The sequence below is a fragment of the Equus quagga genome, chromosome 22 (genome assembly GCF_021613505.1).
Source record: "Equus quagga isolate Etosha38 chromosome 22, UCLA_HA_Equagga_1.0, whole genome shotgun sequence".
NCBI lineage: Eukaryota > Metazoa > Chordata > Mammalia > Perissodactyla > Equidae > Equus > Equus quagga.
In genome coordinates this window covers 9913061-9931937 of record NC_060288.1, presented here as the reverse complement: position 1 = coordinate 9931937, position 18877 = coordinate 9913061, and the positions used below count along the sequence as shown (strand labels likewise).

Here is an 18877-nt window from a genome sequence, read left to right as displayed (position 1 = left end):
CTAGTCTGAAAGGGCATCTTGTACAGATCCAACTCATTTCATCTCCTAAGTGGATGATTGCAAAACCTCTTAAGTGGAAGACTGCAAAAGCTTCCTAAGTGGCCTTTCTGATTTTAATCCATGTCTCAGACCTTAGAGCCCACGAGAATGACTGTTACATTAGAGGTGTTACATATGCAAATTCAAGGCCTGGAGCTTAGAGATTCAGATTCAGTATTAAAGGTGAGGCCCAGAAATGTTCATTGAACATGGCTTGTCCTCCAAAATTCTCAGGCAGTTATGCTGAGAGGAATAATGCTCTGATCTTCCTCTCAAGTCCGTCCTCTCTGCTGGCTCCAGACTTATGTTTCTAAAACATCAATTTGATCATTTATTTCCCTTGCTTAATAACTATTGGTCCCTGGTGTTTACAGGGTAAAGTGAAACTCTAGATTGTGGTGTTCAAATCGTTCCAGTCTGGCCTCGGCCTGTTTTCTAACACCAGTGCACTCTTCTACCCTACACGCTGTTCGTCAGCTATGAAGCTTCTGCTGTTGTTTCTTGAACACAGTATATTCCCTCTGGACTGTGATTTTGTACGTAGTATTTCTTATGTTTGGAATGCCCTATTTACTTTCTGTGCCTGACATTTGGTAAGATTCGCCTAAAAATTCACCTCTTCTGAGGCTCACCATTGTCGTCTTTTCCCTCTCTGCATCTCTTTCAACGTGTTGCATGTACAGTGTAGTGTGCTGTGGGATGATAAAGATAATTATGTGATTTCCTGAATTTGATCCCTTCATGAGCCCTCCTCTTAAGTGATTTTTCAAGAGTATGAACCACTTTTGTGGTGGTTCCAGGGTCTGGTTCATTAAGTATTTTTGGAATGGATGTATGTACGTGCCTGTGTATAAATTACCATACAATTGAAGCCATGTTCTAAGTACAGGGTAGAGGATTAAAAAATATGTATAATTATTACTTAGCCAATAGTTCTTTCTATTCATTGGCTCAGGGGAGAGGTGTTGATAGGTGAGCCTAATTGCATTATGGAGTTCCTGCTAGGGACCTGCAGGGCACAACTGCGAAAGAGGGAGAGCCTTTGATGGGAACATTGACAGGAAATGAGGAATACCTCTTCCCTCACCCCTGTACTTAGACTAAGGACCCCAGGTGTGAAGACACCTTGAAGGTAGGAACAATGAAAGTTCTCATGGAGATAGAGCTGATCAATTAGGACACTGAATATCTCGAGTGGCACCTACCTGGACCATGAGGACAGTCATTAGACAGAATGTTCTATAACAATTTATGGGTTGTTTTTTTTTTTTTCTGCTTTATCTCCCCAAATCCCCCCTGGTACATAGTTGTATATCTTAGTTGCATGTCCTTCTAGTTGTGGGATGTGGGACGCCGCCTCAATGTGGCCTGACGAGCCGTGCTGTGTCCGCGCCCAGGATCTGAACCAGCGAAACCCTGGGCCACCGCAGCAGAGCGTGCAAACTTCACCACTCGGCCACAGGGCCGGCCCACAATTTATGTTTTAAGCCCGACATTTTAAGCATTCAGTAGGGTCTCCTGAGGCACTGAAGGACTCTAATTTGGAAAACCCAACGCATCCCTTCCCAATCTCGCACCTTCATCCCTCTTGGCCGTTGTGGCCATAGGGCAGCCCCCGAGAAGACAGCTGAGTTTGGGAGGTAGAGTTTGAAGGACATTGGTCTTGGGCATCCCTGAAAAGGTTCATTCAATCCCAGCATTTTCCTAGGCTGAAGGTGCTATCAAAGACAAGCTGATTTCTCACATTATGTCAATACAGTTCAGATAACTCAACTCCCCCGCCAGTGACATGATGGTTCATACCCCCAGCTTCTTGCTTCCTATGAGTCAGGAAAACGAGTCTGGTTATTTTACTGAGGAAGAAACTGAAACACTAGAGAAATACATTCAAAGCCGCTTGAGAAATCTGAAATAGAATTACGTTCCTACGTCTCCCATGGAAAGAGGGAAAGGTAATACGAGGCATCCAGAAAAACTTCTTGGGAGTCAGGGATTCTCTTTATTTCCACTGCCCCACCCTAACATCCTCTAGTCCACCCCCTGAGGCCCCTCATTTTATGGCTTGCAAACACTAGAGAAACACTTCGGGGAGAGACAGCTAATTCAGTGGAGGAGCGTGGGGCCAGAAGCCTTCATCACCTCATTTCACCTTTAGTAAGAGACTCCCTCTTCCATGGGCCCCAAAATCCTGCCCTAAAATAGGGAAGAGAATGTTATTTCTCTTGTTGTGACATTTCCCCCAACTTTCATTTCTTAAGAGTTTTTATGAGAGGAACATGCAATTCTTTGAAAGGGTTGAAAGTTGTTCATAGTATATTTGGGCAAGTGAGGCCCTTCACTCATTTTAAAATTCTTAAAAGATTTGGCCTTCCTCTCACCATATACCATGGAGGTCTCAGTACCAGGATGCTTTTAGGGAATTGATGTAACTCTTGGCCAAGGGTATTGTTCATTATTTGCCCAGCAAGGCCCCCAGGTTCTGGTCTGTGTTCTCTAAGAAAGAGAGGTAGCAATTTCCCCACTCCCTACCCTAGCTCCCAACCCACATGGGAAGTCCAATAGGAGAAAAAGGCATTGGTGTGACTAGGAGGCAAATCTTTCTCTCTTGCTCCAGAGGTTGGGTCAGTTCTGGGATAATGTCTGGGGCTTTTCCCTGAGTATCTCTTAAGCATCCCCTGATGCTCTCTAAGTATGGGGAACCTGGAAAGAAACAGAGGCTATGGGGTTCAGGCTAACCTAGTTCTCAGGAATTCTTCACAGTCCTGCCGTGTCTTTGGATTTCTGGAATGAAACCAATCCTCAAGGCTGGAGCTGAATGGTTTCATTTATGAGAGTGGAGATTCAAGAAAAAAGCAGAGGAGGGGAGAGAACCGTCTTTTACTGACTGCCCACTGCAGGCCATGCCCTGTGCTCAGCACGTCCCATATTTTCATTTATCCCTCACCATAACCCTTCAGGTGTTATTATTTTCTACCTTCCTGTATGATAAAATGGAAGCCCAAGAAGTTTAGGTCTTCCCCAGAATCACGTAGCTCTTTAAGTGTTGGTGACAGAATTTCAACCAAACTTGGTCTCTTTCCACAAAACATGCTCCCGCTGTAGAGTCTGGCATGGTAATAACAATGTTAAACCTTCGTTTTGCCACCTGAAAAATTAGGGCTTGTACCAATAAATGTTAGTTATAGTTGTCGTTGAACTACATCATGAAGTGTCATGGCTCAGAAGGAGCACAGGACTAGGAGCCAGTAGATCTAATGTATTAATTAGGATACAAGCTAAGCCACTATGGTGGTTTTGGGAACATGCCTACAAGTTCTTTGATATTCCCCCTTCAAGGGGTGAAGCCTAGTTCCCATTCCCTTAAGACTGGGTTGGACTTTCAGACTCCTAACAAATAGAATGGGAGGTGACGGTGCTTGACTCTGAAGACTGGGTCACAAAAATGTCCTGCGGTTTCCTTCTCTCTCTCTCAGATCACTTGCTCTAGGGAAGCCAGGAATTTTGTCACAAAGACACTCACCTTTGGAGAAGCTCGGAAGTGGGTATTTCAGCCTTAGTCATGCTTCAGTGACGAGGCCCTGCCAGCACCCTGGCCGCAACCTCATGAGACCCTGAGACAAAACCACACAGTTAAGCTGCCCCTGAATTCCTGACCCACAGAAACTTGGAGACAACAGATGTTTATTGTTTTAAACCACTGAGTTTTGGGATAATTTGTTATTTAGCAATAGATAAATAATACCGCCACTGCACAAACAGACATAAAAATACAGAGGCTCAGACAATTGAGTTTATTTCTGTCTCATGAATATTCCAAAGGAAGGAGGTGGTTCTGCTTCATGAAGCCACCCAAAGACCCAGGTTCTTTTCTCTGGCTGCTTGGCCCTGTCCTAAGATGTGTTCCTTGTTCATACAGTAGAAGCTGGCTTATCAGTTACATATCTTTTGTTCCAACCCCAAGGGAGTGGGGGACAGCACTTTTTGGTAAGAAATAGAGCATTACTTTTGTTTCCATTCCCCTGGTGAGAACTTAGTCACATGGTCACACCTGTCTGTAGAGGAGGCTGGGGAATGGTCTCTAGCTGGACAGTCATGAGTCGGAATAGGCTGAGGGCAGTTCTATTAATAACAAGAAGAAGTGGAGAATGGAATCTGGTGGACGCCAAGCAGTCTCCCCATTCCTCAGTCCTGTTGTTAGTGCCTCCTCTGTGACTTCCAGTTATTCACCTCTCCAGGGCTCAGTTTTTTCAATTATAAAGTGAAAGATTGGATAAGACTCGTGGTTTCCAAACCTTTTTTTTTTAGTAGCAGAATGTTTTATTAAATAATATTTAAAAACAGAACCTGTGTGTATAAAAGAAATAAAAACAGAGCCGCTCTTTTTGAATCACCGTGGGGTTTGTCACCCCGTGCCCCCTGCACGTCTGTGGCCCCATGAAAGCTATGTGAAATGCTAGGGCTCCGTGAAGCACGATTGGAAAATCACTGAATGAGAAGTTCCTGGATCCCTTCCAGTTCTGGTATTTTTGAGGTTGCAATCATTCACCTGTGCCCTGAGCTGGGCTGGATCACAGCCTTGTCTTGCTTGGCAGCTGAGAGCTTATTTTACCTAACATCTATTGTCAGAGAAAAGTGGAATGAGCCTTTGCCTGGGGTGTCCAGCCTCACCTCACTTCCTTTCACCCCTTTCCTCGTCTTGTGACATAGCTTTCTTTTTTCTTGATGCAAGTGAGGGTCCCTCCATCCCTGGACCAAGGGCCGAGGTGCCGGCATGGGGCCAGGAAGGAGTGTTCTGATTGGCCAGTACAACTTAGACTCATGGTCCACCCCTCAGGTGGGGACGTGGAGATTCTTGGAGCAGACTCCCCAGGTTGATATTTTTACCAACTCTCTTGCTTTGTCCTCTTCTGGGCTGCCACTGGCCTCAACTGGAATTAGGAGCTCAGGCTCTGTCAAGGCCATAGATGGGGAATGTGGACTTGCCCAGTCCTGACCCAGTTTGTGAGTCAACCCCAGGGACCAGGGAGGAGAGGCCTCTCCCCTCTGACTTTTCCCTACCCAAATCAATCTCAGAATTCTCAAAAACACAGACTGTCTCAGGGAAAGTTACCTAGAGGAGAGGGTTCCTTTCTGTGAGTCTGCGGACTGTCAGAAGCTGGCTCCCGCACTGATAAACACCCCCCCTCCCTGCTTCCCGAGGACAGGGCTGGGCCTCTTTCACTTGCTTCCAAGGTTCCTTCCTGAGAGAGTGTGCCAGCCACCTTCTCTCAGGCCAGCTCCAGATGCTGAATAGGAATCTGGCAGAGGGCTTAAGTATCTGCCAAATCAGGGGAACAATCCCAGGTCATTTTGAAGGCCAGTGACCACCGCCCATAAACAGAACATTCTAAGAATGGCCAGGGATGGGGTGGGGATTGGGACAAGATGGAGAAGTGGACTTCTTAGGACTCTGGGCTTCTTAGGATGAGGAGTATGTTACATTTCTGGGTAAGACTTTAGGATACAGTGGTGGGGGGTTGATTTATCCCAGGGCTTGTAGGTAAATAATCTTAAGGAGTGAAGCAGGTCCAGTGTAAGAAAACAGACAGTGATGGGTCGTGATGAACTGGAGAGCAGGCATTACCTTACCTAAATGAGGCAGACCCTACGCAGACTATTGTCATGTGTGAATGTGGACTCACTCTCCCTTTCAATTTTTTAAGAGAAGCTGAAAATGCACATTTTGTTTAACGTTTCCTGGTATCGAAACACTGCAGGAAAACAGAACATGCTCCGCTGGGGAGTTTTGCTCCCAGGTTCCCTGTTTGCTACCCTGATGTAAAGCCCTTGCCAGATGAATCTTCCTCCGTGTGCTGTGCATCACCAGTTCTCAAGTTTTTTCTCCCCATAGTCCCAGCACATAGTTGTATATCCTAGCTGTAAGTCCTTCTAGTTCTTCTGCATGGGATGCTGCAACAGCATGGCTTGACGTAGGTCTGTGCCCGGGATCTGAACCCATGAACTGTAGGTTGCTGAAGTGGAGTGCGCCAACTTAACCACTACACCACTCAGCTAGCCCCAGTTCTCAATTTTTAAAACCACCTTAGAGATTAATTGTGGCATTCTTAGCCAGTGGCTAGATATTCATGGGGAAAGGTCTTCATGGTGAGTCAAGGGGCTTGTATTAGTGATACCAAACCTCTTAATCTCAAATTCATGTGCCCAATTCGCAGTAACCCAATCACTGAGACACTGGTGCTTGGAGGTAGAGAAAGGTTTATTCCAATTGGCCAAAATGAGAAGGCAGGAAGACAGGTTCTCTCAAATCTACCTTAATGAAAGAAGAAAGCAGGGGGTCTTTATAGAGCTGAGGGGTTTGAGAGGAGGAGTTTCAGAGAAACAAAGGGGAAGTCCGTATTTCTTTCACTCCAGATAAGCCCTTGGAGAAGCAGACTTCTGGGTATCATCAGCAGCTGGGGGCTGGTTATCTGGTGGTTGTAGCTTCCTTAAAAGCCTTCTTTTTCTTCTGCAAAACAAGCTCATAAATCCTTGTGACTCTTGAGTCAACCCTCAGGTTAAACAAGAAAATGGCAAGTTAAAAAACTGATAATGATGCATGGATTAACTTCTTTTCATCAGTGTCTGTGTTGGGAACAAGGTCAAAGGGGAAACATGTTCTTACTGAATATTTACAGTACCCCTCAGGAACCTGGCTTCATTAGTTTCCTATCCCTGTTGGGACAAATCACGTAAACTTAATGCCTTAAACAATGGAAATTTATTATCTTGTGTAAATCAGAAATCTGACGTGGGTCTCACTGGGCTAAAAACAAGCCCCGTCAGCAGGGCTGCGTTTCCTTCTGCAGTTTCAAGGGAAGAATCCACTTTCTTGCCTTTTCCAGCTTCTAGAGGCTGCCCGCATTCCTTAGTTCCCGGCCCTCTTCCTTGTCTTGAAAGCCAGCATCCGAGACCAATCGTCACAACAAATCTCTCAGCACAATTTGAAAAGGTTCTCTGCTTTTAGGATTCACATGACTGTGCTCCCCAGAGAATCCAGTGTCACCTCCAATCTCCACGTTGTGGTTTTAATCCCATTTGCAAAATCCCTTTTGCCACATGAGGTAACAGCTTGGGTTCCAGGCATTAGGGTATGAACAGGGCTCTCCCCAAAACTTTTGGATCTTTTGCTCTTCCTCCTTCCTCTGAGGACAGAAACCTATGACAAACAGGGTTTATCTTCCCTTCTCACCTGGCCCACTCTCCCTCTCTTCAGGCTGCCTTTTCTTTAAGGGGTCGTTTCTAGCGGGGGTCCTTGGGTGCAGCCGCCTTGAGCCCTCTCTAGCCAGCAGAATTCTCAGCCACGTCTCTGGTTGCAGCTCCATCTGTTACCTTGGGGCTCAGAGGCGGCAGTCTTCTCTCAGCTGCCTCTCCCTGTGGAACTCCTCAGCCAGGATTAGTTACAGGGATGAAGGGCTGGTGAACATTCCTCCATCTCCCAGAGGTGGCAAGGCTCCCGGGCCTGCCACAAGGGTTTGAGTCAAATCATAGAGCCGAGGCTGGAGGCGGTAAAGGGCAGGAGCAGGGCAGGATGACAAGATTGCTTTGGGTCGCAGCTCCCAAGGGGCGAGGCTCAGCTGGCTGGAAACACAGGCTGCATTTAACAAGAGCACATTTATTCCTCTTCATTTTCAACTCCTTTGCTTGGGTTCAAACAGTCAACTGCCCCAGAGCAAAATGTGGGAGACTGGACTTTCAACCTCGGTTTTGGCGGGTCAGAGCGAGACCCACCTGTGACAGGTGTCACCCTCAGCCCCTTTGGAGGATAGGTCTGATTCTATCTGTGCAATGACCAGGCTGTGGCCCCCCTTCTCTCCCTTGAATCATCTAGGTCCCCGTCATATGCGTGTGTGTGCACACACACGCACACTTACAGTCTCAAATGGTGGAGTTAGAGGGAGGTGAGGCACAGCAGCATGACGGTTACACACACAGATTCTGGAGCCAGAGCATCAGGTTCGGATCCTGGCTCTTCCCCTTACTATTCATGTGTCCTTGGGAAAATTACTTCACTTCAATCGCCCTCTTCCTAAGCAATGGCAATTACACTTATTTCATGGGGTTTTGATGAGGATTCAGTAAGTTGATATCTGTAAAGATGGAAGAGTGCCTGGGCATAGTCATAATATGGCTTTCTTAAATAATAAAAATACAGGGGCTGGCCCAGTGGCATAGTGGTTAAGTTCCTGCACTCCAATTCGGCTGCCTGGGGTTTGTGGGTTTGGATCCTGGGCATGGACCGACACACTGCTCATCAGCCATGCAGTGGTGGCGTCCCACATACAAAATAGAGGAAGACTGGCACGGATGTTAGCTCAGCGACAATCTTCCTTAGGAAAAAGAGGAAGATTGGCAACAGACGGTAACACAGGGAGCATCTACCTCACACACACAAAACACTAAAAATACCTAATCTGCTCTGTGAGGATAATCTGGAAGCCTGTTCTTTGGTCAAATATACTGTAGTAGCAATATCTCTCTACTAGAAGTTAGAATTAAATTCTCAAATTATTCAACTTGAAAGAAGTCTAATGGACGTAGCTGAGGCACATTCAGACCGTGCAAATATGGTTGTGGCTGTAGGTTACATTAGAAGTAATATATTTTCTAGACCGGAAAACGAGAGGTGACAGTTCTACTGTATTCTCTACTGGTCAGATCATTAGCTACGTCAGTCCCTCTAGGAACTTGAGTTATTTTTGTTTCTGTTTTTTCAGTTATACATAAGTGCTCTCCCCTATGGTCTGCACGGGGAAGCAATGCATTTTATTTAGAATCAACAGTCGTAATGAAGACCTCACTCTATCCTTTAGATAAATTTGTCCCTCAACAGTAACCAAAGTTTGAGACTGAAGTCAATAGGTCTTGCTGGCCTTCCATCTTCCATCTGGAAGCGTTAAGACCAGCTCTGGTTGCCACCATGAGAAAGAGCTGCCAATATTGGCAAGACTGGGGAGGAAACTTGGAACATGACAAATGCAGACTCTTGGAAACAGAGCCGTTAGGCTGAAAGTAGGAGGACACAGGAGAGCTGGCTCCCAACCATGGGAAGGGCTGTCATGAGAGCAGGAGCAAGAGGAAGAAGACTTATTAGCTACTGGCTGTGCTCAGAGCTTTATATCTCATGTCTAAGCAAATGCCCGTGGCAACCCTGTAGAAGTAGACAGCACTACTGCATGTAACCATGCAGTGCCCTGACTGCTGTGTACTCCAGCTGGGCCAGGGATCCTAGGCTGCCAGGTCTTTCAGCCTCATCTCACTACCACTGTAACATGACTGCATGATGCACTTGTAACATTAGAGCTTTCCCATATTGAGAGCTGGAAAAATGGTGTGGGAGTTATATAGTGTTCCCTCCCCACAAAGGTGTCCAAGCAAATGCTTGATGACTATCATCAAAGATATTGAAAAGGTGATTTATTTATACCTTGTCAGAGAGTGGACATGGATCATCTAAGAAGGCAGCTTCCAGCTTTGAGATTCTGAGTTTCCGTACTTTGGGATAGGATATAGACTTTAGATATATTAAGTGATTTTCCCCCCGTATTTTTCACTTTCTCTTCCATCCCATCCCCTTCTCCCACTCAGGCAGCTATCCTGTTCTGGGAACATGTCTTGTTTAAAAGGAGGAATGTGGTGTTTGGCAGTTTGGCGGTTGGGTAACAGAAAGACTGTGCTATTCCCTCTGGTCGTTGAGTCGAATTTTTGACTAAGTTTACTAAGGAGATTGTATTACCCTCCTCTGAGGCAAACCTGGAAAGATTAGAAAGAGGAAGCAGTTATAACTACCCTTCTTTCTTCCCCTCCAATTCCTTGGTATTAGGCTAAACCCAACCTCTGATTGTAGGAGTTCGGGCTGGAATTGATTTAAGACAATATTCTGCTATCCCACCAGAATGGGGACTTGACAGAGGAATCAGGTTGACTCTTTGAAAATAAAGTTATATTTCTTACACATCTGAGCTTGTGAACAGAGACTTATTTTAAGCTTGGGAGATGGAGGCTGTCCCTTTTGAGCCACTGCACAAAAGTGGTTGCAAACCTCAAGTTTTTGGTCCTCTGCTGCCCCTGTGTGGACATAGCTGGAAATAACAGTTCAAGATTTCACTTGTCGCAGGAGCGTCAAATTGGACTCGGGAGAAAACTCCCCACAAGCACTGGGGTAGACTTAAAGGTTAGTAGGGGCTTATGACCAACATGAGGGAGTCAGGAACTGTTGCTAACACCAGCAAGGCTGGGGTTCTCCGAAGATAGGTGGGGAACGCATTCAAGCTGTCAATGACTTCAAGAGGCGCCTTCATGTCCACCATCTTTATTTTTCCTTGGAACACTTGGATCTAGCAAGCGAGTGATCATCTAGAGACTCTCAGTCACGCACCTCTGCAGTTTTTGGCCATGACCAGCACCCACAGGCACAGTGCCAACCCTCCCACACCTCCTCTTCCCGGGCTTGGAGTAACAAGTCTGTAGGTTTCTCCCTCTGGTTTCACAGCTTTCACAGCATCTCTGCACCGTCTGTCTCTACACTACTGTCTCCACACAAATCTACACCATCACATTCATGCTGGCCGCATCCCTGACTCCCTTCACAGGCACAGGACAGGGTCGGCCTTTTTGTTTTAATAAGTGAGAGAGGGGAACACTTGAGCACAAAGAGGGGAAGGGACCGTGAACCGCTGGAGCAACCTGGCTGGAATCCAGTGGTGTCCAAATACTGGGACCACTTTGACCTATAGCCTAACTGCTCCTCTCCCTGGTCAGCTCCCTCCTGGGTGCCCACCACCCTGCCTAACCTCACTCCCTATGCCCTCCCGACAAATAGCAACAGTGGCCTGGGGCCGCATCCAAGCCCTCTCGCTCTCCTGCTTACAGGAGAGGAGGGTTATCTGGGCTTCCTACTACCTGCCACCTGAGCCTCCTCTCTCCAGCTGGGGACCAGGGACCCACACACCTGGCCTGACCTCCCTCCCCTCCCCTCATGCTTCCAGACCCTGCCGCAGCCTGCGGTCCAGGGCCAGGAGCTGCCTCAAGAAGCCCCGGTTGGGGATGATGCCTCGGTGGTCCTTGACCTTCTTGATGGCCTCCACGAGGGTGAGGTGGTGGTACAGCATGAGGTAGGCCAGCACCAGGGTGGCAGATCGGCTCACTCCCACAGCACAGTGTACCAGGATCTTCCCTGTGAGGACAGACACAAGAGACAGCTGGGGGACCGTTTGTGGTGGGTTGGAAGAGACTAGGGAGAGGGCTACACAGACAGGTGAGGAAGAAGACAGGTGAGCAGAGGTGCATGGAGATGGGAGGGGGTGCAGTCAAGGGGGATGAGAATGCAGATCCCGGCAAATGGATGAATGAGGTGGAGAACAGGCAGCAGCTTAGCGTCCATGAACCCCCAAAAGGGCTTCAAGAGACTCATCACTAACGTAAAACCGAGCTTCTCCCAGAGCAGGGACTCAGTGTATATTTGCCGAGTGCATCCAGGGAAAACGCCCTGTCTCTAACCTGGCCCTTCCTCATCTCCCCCACCCTTCTATCTTGCTGTTTCTATCAACCATTTATTGGGGTAGTGTTTAATATATTTTTATTTATATATATATATATTTTCTCATCACTGAAGCAAGACATACTCAAGGTAGAAATAATTGGAAAGTATAGAAATATGTAAAGAGGCAAAAAATTGAAAAATATATCACCCATAATCTCACCATCCAGGAGCAACTTGCCCCTCTCTTAACATTTTGGATTATTTCCTTCTCGTCTATTTATGTATTGCCTTTAAAAAATGGTTGAGAGAGTATTTTTCCTGCCCGAGCATTTTGTCATGTCATTAAAGTCTCTCTCTCTCTCTTCGTTCTTAAGCCCTTGGGCTGTTCCCTAACTCAACATCCATCGCTCCTTCCCTCTTTCTTGCTTTCCCTCCTACCTCCCGGCTGGCTCAGCGCCCGGTGGATGAAGTCGGCAGCCGTCTGGAAGTGGATGCTCATGTCGAAGGCTGGCGAGTCATGGGCCTCGACACCCAGGTAGCGGATGCCCAGCCCCTCATAGGCCTCGGGTGTGCCTCGCCACTTGCTGTGTGAGGCATTGAGGACGTGGGTGATGCCCAGGCGGCGGAGCTCGCGGCGGTTGTTAGCTATGTCCCTGCATTGAGTAGAGGTTAGAGGTTAGAGGGAGAGTGGGGAAGTTAGGCCATGGACAGAGAAGCCCTTGTCCCTACCCTGTCCACTGCCTAGCTAATACCATCGGCTCCAGGCCTCTGCTTTCCTTACTGATGACCCATAAGGGAGGAACCAAGATGGGCAATGACCTGGAGTCTGGTCCTTGAGCAAGGGTGGAAAGTACTGGGGAGGTTTTACCTGGAGAAGAAAAGACTAAGGGGGTGGGTGGACAATAGTCATAGTGAAATACTGAAAGAGTGCGCTGAGGCAGCAGAATTTTGCTTGATCTATAGGAAGCATTTGCTGGATCTGTACTTCATGTGAGGAAGTACATTCTAACAGTGGGATCTAGCTGAAGAAAGATTGGAGGACCTTGAGAAAGAGAGTGAGTTCTTGTCCCAGGGTATTCAGGCAGAGAGGAGGTCAATGTGTAGGCATGGATGCAGTGGGGGATGTGGACATCAGCTGGGCTGCTGGACGCATTCACATTTAACATCCCCACGAACCTTGAGATGATACGATTCTGACACTTGTTCCCACGCCTAACTGCCCTGGTACCATATACTCTCTTGGACACCCAGAAGCTTCTTGTGTTTTACCAGTTATTCCTTGCTCACATTTACCCTGTTTGGTGATGTCACCTTCAGGGGTTCATGTGGCCCACACCTCTCAGCTTAGTGGTAGACACCTCTCAGGCAACATGGTCATACTCAGGGCAAACGCCCTGTCCAGTGCAAACTCCTCAAGTAGAAAGAGCACTGAACTTGAACCTTCAAGTCCTGGCTCTGCTACTTACGACCTGTGTGACCTTGGGCCAGTCACAAGTTCTCTGAGCTTCAGTTTCCTCATCTGTAGCCTGGGGGTAGTGGTACCTACCTCACAAGGCTGTTGCGAAGATTAAGAGAGAAAATGCATGTGAAAAACTCCGTGTATACTATAAAGCCCTTGAGAGCGAGAAGTGGGGACCACTCTTCCTTCGACGCTCTTCTTGCCACAGCCCCCTTCTTGCAGAACCTCTGCACACACTGCGGCTTTGCTTGGTCAACCCTTTGGCTTTCTACCCACTGTACCTGGTTCCCAGTGACTACTTTTTTCTGAGCCATAGCACAATAGATGGAAGGTCAGAGAAGTCATCTATTACATCTGGGACATAGCATTAGCACTCAACAATAAATACTTGCTAAATGAATGATATTCTTACTCAAACATAGTCTTTCTGTCAAGAGATGGGTATATCAACCATCGTGCTCAAATTCCCCCAAACCCTCCAGCCTCCATTCTCTGCCCAAGCCCCCTCCACCCCATCCTCAACCTGGAATCAACAACGCAACCCACCCTCTCTGCCACCCTTCTCTTTTCTTCTTGCATGCACACACACATGCACACACATACATGCACACACACACTCAGCCATGGTCCCAGTCTGCCGGGTACATACTGGTCTCCGAGGTAGAGGCCTGGCCAGACCTCATCTGCATGGTTACAGGCTGTCTTGCCTGTGTAGAGGAGCCTCTCCAACTCAAAGACATTGAGAAAGGGATGTTGAACTGTTGGCATCTCCTCCAGGGCCCCTCTAGTGCGGACAGGAGACCTTGAGCTACTCCGGGAGAAGCGAGCCATAAAAGTCATGGAGGCCCAGAGCCAGTTACCAGGGCACATCTTAGAGGCGGCAGAAACCGTGGCAGCTGCAGGGGTGGTTGCGGTGATGGTGGGTCAGTCTCCAGGTAGCTGTTGCTGGAAGAGGCAGGGATGTGAGATACACCTGAGTGAGTCCAGAGTGGCTGCTTCCCTTCCTGCCAACTGGGCTGCACCCTGGGGAGAAGATTCGCAAGGAAGGTACCTCTGGCCCTGGTGGGGCCTTCAGGATTATCTTCTTCAGCTGCGGCAGCTCCTTTCTCCCTGCTCTTGGGCTCTGCCACGCAAGGAGGTGGGAGAGTCACATGTCCTTGTTTACGGGGAGAGGGAGCAGCCCAGCTGCTGGGTTTCTGCTCCACCACCCCACCCCCACTCCCAACATACATGCATAAACACAAACAAACATTTGGTATTTGGGTGGCAGTGCCCACTGCTGGAGCTCTTGCCAGCCCAAGTCTGGGTCTCATCTGCCTGGGGCGACAGGCAGAGAGGCTAGGGAGCTGGGATGGGGGGTGGGGTGGCTTTGGAGCCATCCAGAGAGAATTAGCAGGGAGACTAGCAGCTGAGGCCATGGCCTAGGCCAAGCCTGCCTCCTCAGTGCCAGAGAGATAGGCTGCCTTAACCCCTTCCTGCCCTCCCACCGCCTCAGAGAGAAGCCTGCTGTGGTAAGCGTATGTTGGGGGATGTGGTGAGTGGGGAAGAGCAATACAGAGGAAGCGTAAGTTTTCAAAAAATACTTGCTGAATGCATGAGCTAATGAAAGAAGGTGCCAATCTATGTGCACAACAGGCAACCACCCTCCTTTGATCACATAAAGAAATGATGGCTTAAACCTCATCTTTAATGTGGGGATTTCTGAGTCGAGGCAGGGCTGGAGTATTGTGTCTATGTGTGCCTGTGCAGGCGAGGCAGAGGGTGGGGCACTGGAGAGCGGGGAGGAAGGCAAAGGAGGAGGGATTCTGCCAGGCCCAGGGGCTCGGAGGCTGGAAGTGCCACCCATGTGTTGCTGTTGGAGTCAAGTGACCCTACAAAGCACAAGGGGTTGGCAATGAGGGGTGTAGCAGGAGAATCTCTGACTCTCTGTGGACAGCTGGTCCTTCTGAAAATGGGACCAAGCGTAGAACTGCAGAGCGGGGAAGGGCCAGCCTTGAGACTTGCCCTGGGACCCTCAGGCAGAGAGGGGACTCCAGCAAGAGCACTCCCCCATGCCCTCATGCTATGGTCCTGCATGTCTGAGACGGTGGGCTGGCCAAAGAAACCCGCCCCCCACCCCTCAAGTCTCCTGCCCCTGGGACCTCAACTGAAACTCCAGCAGTGAGAGGCCATCTTTGTCCTGCCCCTACTCTGAGTCCCTGTCCCACTCTCTGAGCCAGGGCGCAGCTCTCCCTTTCCCCCAGGCCAGGAGAGACCCAGCAGTTTATAGAGCTTAAGAAGCGGGGGTATTAGGATCAGCACTGGTGAGGGGAGACTAGATCTTAGGGGGTTTAGGGAGAAATGTTTTTCCAATGGCTAGATCAGAAGGGGCAAAGAAATACAGCACCACAGCCATCCTCCTCCTCCTCCTCATTATCACCACCATCATCATCACCATCATCCTCATCATCTCCCTTGTCTCCTTAGGCCTAAAGATCCCATCACTTTATTCCAAAACAACCTTTTCTGGAAACAGCTTCTGCTGCCTGGGTGATGCTTAAAGGTAAAGGGAAGCGGGAAGAGACTACGTGTAGGAAGGAGATCCGTGGGACAACCTTTCTCTTCGGGGTGGAGAAGCCCCATTCTGTCCCGGGATACACCCCTCGACATTCTCCAATGCCATCCGCCGGCTTTCAGGGGCCCGGGTCTACAGCCCCCCTCCCTCCATCTGTTGTCGCGGTTGTAACAGGTTCATGGCTGTCGCCCCAGCCCTTGCAAACCCAGACAGCCTGGCGCTGAGCGTGGAGGGAGGGAGCCCAGGAGAGCGCAGCTTGCTTGGCTCCCAGGCCCCCGTCCCTGTCCCTGCGCTCCCCACAGCCGCGATCTGCGCGCCTCCCCCCGGGGGAGGGGGTGTAGGGCGCCCACCCGCCGCAGCCCCTCTACCTCTGCGCGCGGTGGGGTCTCAGTCCCGGAGGCGGATCGCGGCGGCCGGCAGCCCCACGGCCATGACTCTCCTGCCGCCGCTGCGCTGTGCTGCCCCCGCCCCGCCGCCGCGCTGCCACCGCCAGACCGGTTGACGGATTAGCATCTATTTTTAAGCCATGACACGCACGTCGAAGCAGGGCTCACATCAGTCGATGACACACAGGGACACAGTCTCACACCCCGGGGTCGGCGTGGACACGCAGCGTGGGCTGGCCCGCCCCGCTCCGAGCCGGCGGTGTTTACAGACCAGACACACCGCGCAGCCGGAGAAGCCCCGCCTCACATGCAGGCTCGTGTGGATGTGTGTTTTCTCGAGCTGCGCCAATAACGAGGCATTTTGCCTAAAGATGACATTATACAAGTCGTCCCAGATAGTGTCTTAAACACACACGCTCCTCCCCGACATTAATTACACAGGCACGATTATGTACACTTACTTGTGTATTTCTCAGTCTCGAGAACACCGTGTCATAAATAACAAAAGTCAGTAATCTTTATTAGTATTTACTGTACACCATGTATTTCACCTATCTTCACTCATCGTATCCTCACTACAAGTCTATGAGGTAGGTAGTATTATTTCCATTTTCGGAGGAGGAGACTGAGGCACAGAGAGGCTTAAATAATTTGCCCAGGACACACCCTAGTCGTTGCCAGATCCAGCTTGAAACCCTGGCAGTCTGGCTCAGAAGTTTGTATCCTTAATGGCTTTGTAAATCAGTGCCTCTCACACAATGGAGAATGATTTCTACCGGGAAGCCATTTTACCAGCTCAGCTCATAGTGAACTCCACTTTCCCCGACTTCTCAAGAAATTCATGTCCATACCTCTTCCCCTCTGCTGCCTTCTAGTGATGTTTAGCTTCACTACTTTTCTACTGTCAGCACCTTGTCAGCTCCAAGACTGTAAACACTTTGAAGGCAAAGGCTATGTTGCCTTCCCCAGTGCCTAGCTCCTCTGATGGGGGAGGTGGCGGCCATAAATCTTATCAGATGATGTTGAGAATCAGGGGGACCTGTACTCCAGGAGAGCTGTCTCCAGGAGAAAGGAGGAAATAGATAAGGTTGGACCTGGTGTAGGATGAGAGATGGCATCAGCTTCGGCTGAAATCAGGATGGACCACATTCCCAGCAGGGGATCCAGATCAGGCTTTGATCTCTGGGTCAGAGAAAGTGACACAATCCCCAGGTCAGCTCTGTGCTGGAGAGGAGGTTCCATCACAGGCTGCCCTCGAAGATTAATTTCTCTCCTCCTAACCTTTTCCTCTCTAGAGAAGCAAATGCAATTCCTTTCCATTTTCCTTGTGCCTTCTTGTTTATATCAGTTATACGAAGACATGAAGTCTTGATAATTCAAAACAAAAAATTTCCCTGGGAAATTAAAAACTTTAGTTGGTAGATCCGGGAAAACCCAGGTGAAAAATTGTCACAAATCAAATTGTGAAAGGGCATGTATCATACTAACCTCATTTTAAGTGACAGAGTCTTAAAGTTTGGTAGTTTGAGAAGACGTAGATGAACTTGATCTCAATCTTTAGCAAGACTCCTGTTTCAACCCTGCCTTGTACTTTTCTCAAAAAGTTGGGAAAATACGCTTTAAAGCATACTGTGGACAATATGGGTAGATGTTTAGGGGTAACCAGGGAAACTGTCCACGGACAACATCTTCATCAGGACCATTCCAGGGGTCAACCTACAACTCAAGTAGCTTCATATTTTTCTTCATAACTAGGAAGTTTATTGTGTTTCCCGGTGACAACAAACTACACTAAGGATGGAGAGGAGGAGGGAGAATGGAGGAAAGAGTTAGCAGGGAGAAGGCAGTAGACAAGGTTGGACAGGAAAGGGGAGGAAGGAAAGAGAAATAGTATGTATTGATAATTTATTATCTGTCAATTCCTTGGGCTTTCAAATTTATCAGCTCATTTAATCCCACCCACCGTTTAGGTGGGCGTTATCATTCTGTTGACGACATGAAGACTGACACTTGACCAGATTAGTTAACCCACCCGCAGCTAGTGAGTGGGAGAGCATGGGTCCAAACCCAGGGCTCTCTGCTTCCAAACTTTCATACTTCAGGATTAGGCTGAAGAGTCACTTCCTCGATAAAGTCTTTCTGGATCCACTCTTATTTGTCCATTTCCTTCTTTGTGCTCATGTAGACTTCTACCAAAGGACCTAGGAGCTATATTTTACTTCACTTATTTCTACATTTATTTAAATCTCTGTTCCCAATACTAGAAGTCATGATGGACACCCTACACTGGAATGAACAGGGCAGAGATGGAAAAATGAGGCTACTGAAAGATAGGAAGGTTTCCAAATGGTATCAAAAGAAGTGCCCCCGCACCAAAATAACTAGGTAGAGACAGAAGGGGAAGAAGTTCAGTAAGAATAGAATGGGGAGAAAACCCTAGGAGAGACCAACAAATATGTGTTAAATGGACTTCTAACTGCTACCATTATCTATGGGCTGGGCACTGTGCTAAGCTCGTTAGGTATATTAGTTACTTTAATCCCGTAAAGTAGGTATTATTAACTTCATTTGACAGTTGAGGTTTAAAGGTTTACAGGCTTAGAGTGGTGGTAAACCCACTTTGCAGCAGCCAAATAGCTAATAAGTGGGATTTGAGCATGAATTTAAATCTAGAACTGTTTTAAATCAAAGCCTGTGCCTCAAACCACTGTAGTAAGTATACTTAAATGAAAATAATAGTAAATAGTTAAAATGTATCAAGCCCTACTATGTGCCAGGCATTTAGCAGAAATTCCATGAATTTTTCACAAGAATCAGGAGAAAGGCATTCGCAAGGCCCCACCCCCCACCTTGTCCCTTAAAGAGTGTGGTAGCTTCTGTGACTTGTGACGTGTGTGTGCTGCTGGTGGTTGGGAGAAGCG

The 18877-nt window shown here is 48.3% G+C and overlaps 1 protein-coding gene and 1 long non-coding RNA gene across 3 annotated transcripts in view; one reads left to right on the top strand and one right to left on the bottom strand.

The window, feature by feature from the left end:
• Positions 1-10375: 10375 nt before the first annotated feature.
• Positions 10376-16203, bottom strand: DUSP26 (dual specificity phosphatase 26). Of its 2 annotated transcripts, XM_046648381.1 has the most exons (5): positions 15939-16203; positions 14068-14139; positions 13666-13961; positions 11996-12210; positions 10376-11251 (listed from the first exon to the last, which is right to left on the bottom strand). In XM_046648381.1, exons 3-5 carry the CDS (start codon positions 13884-13886, stop codon positions 11052-11054), a joined length of 636 nt encoding a protein of 211 aa, XP_046504337.1. In that variant the 5' UTR covers positions 13887-13961; positions 14068-14139; positions 15939-16203; the 3' UTR covers positions 10376-11051. The 2 variants fall into 2 exon arrangements, with proteins under 2 accessions (XP_046504337.1, XP_046504336.1); XM_046648380.1 differs by lacking the exon at positions 14068-14139 and having other exon boundaries at positions 15939-16201.
• LOC124231600 (uncharacterized) overlaps positions 14215-18877 on the top strand; it is a 59691-nt gene continuing 55028 nt past the window's right edge. Inside the window, exons 1-2 of the long non-coding RNA XR_006886612.1 lie at positions 14215-14527; positions 15483-15558. This is a non-coding gene — a long non-coding RNA (uncharacterized LOC124231600). The remainder of the gene's footprint in view (positions 14528-15482; positions 15559-18877) is intronic.

Excerpts from the sequence above, each read along its gene's own strand:
- DUSP26 (XM_046648381.1), bottom strand. The coding sequence starts at position 13,886 with ATGTGCCCTGGTAACTGGCTCTGGGCCTCCATGACTTTTATGGCTCGC. Across the intron at positions 12,211-13,665 it reads GGCCTCTACCTCGGAGACCA|GGACATAGCTAACAACCGCC; the intron begins GTATGTACCCGG and ends TACTCAATGCAG. Across the intron at positions 11,252-11,995 it reads GGCGCTGAGCCAGCCGGGAG|GGAAGATCCTGGTACACTGT; the intron begins GTAGGAGGGAAA and ends CTGTCCTCACAG.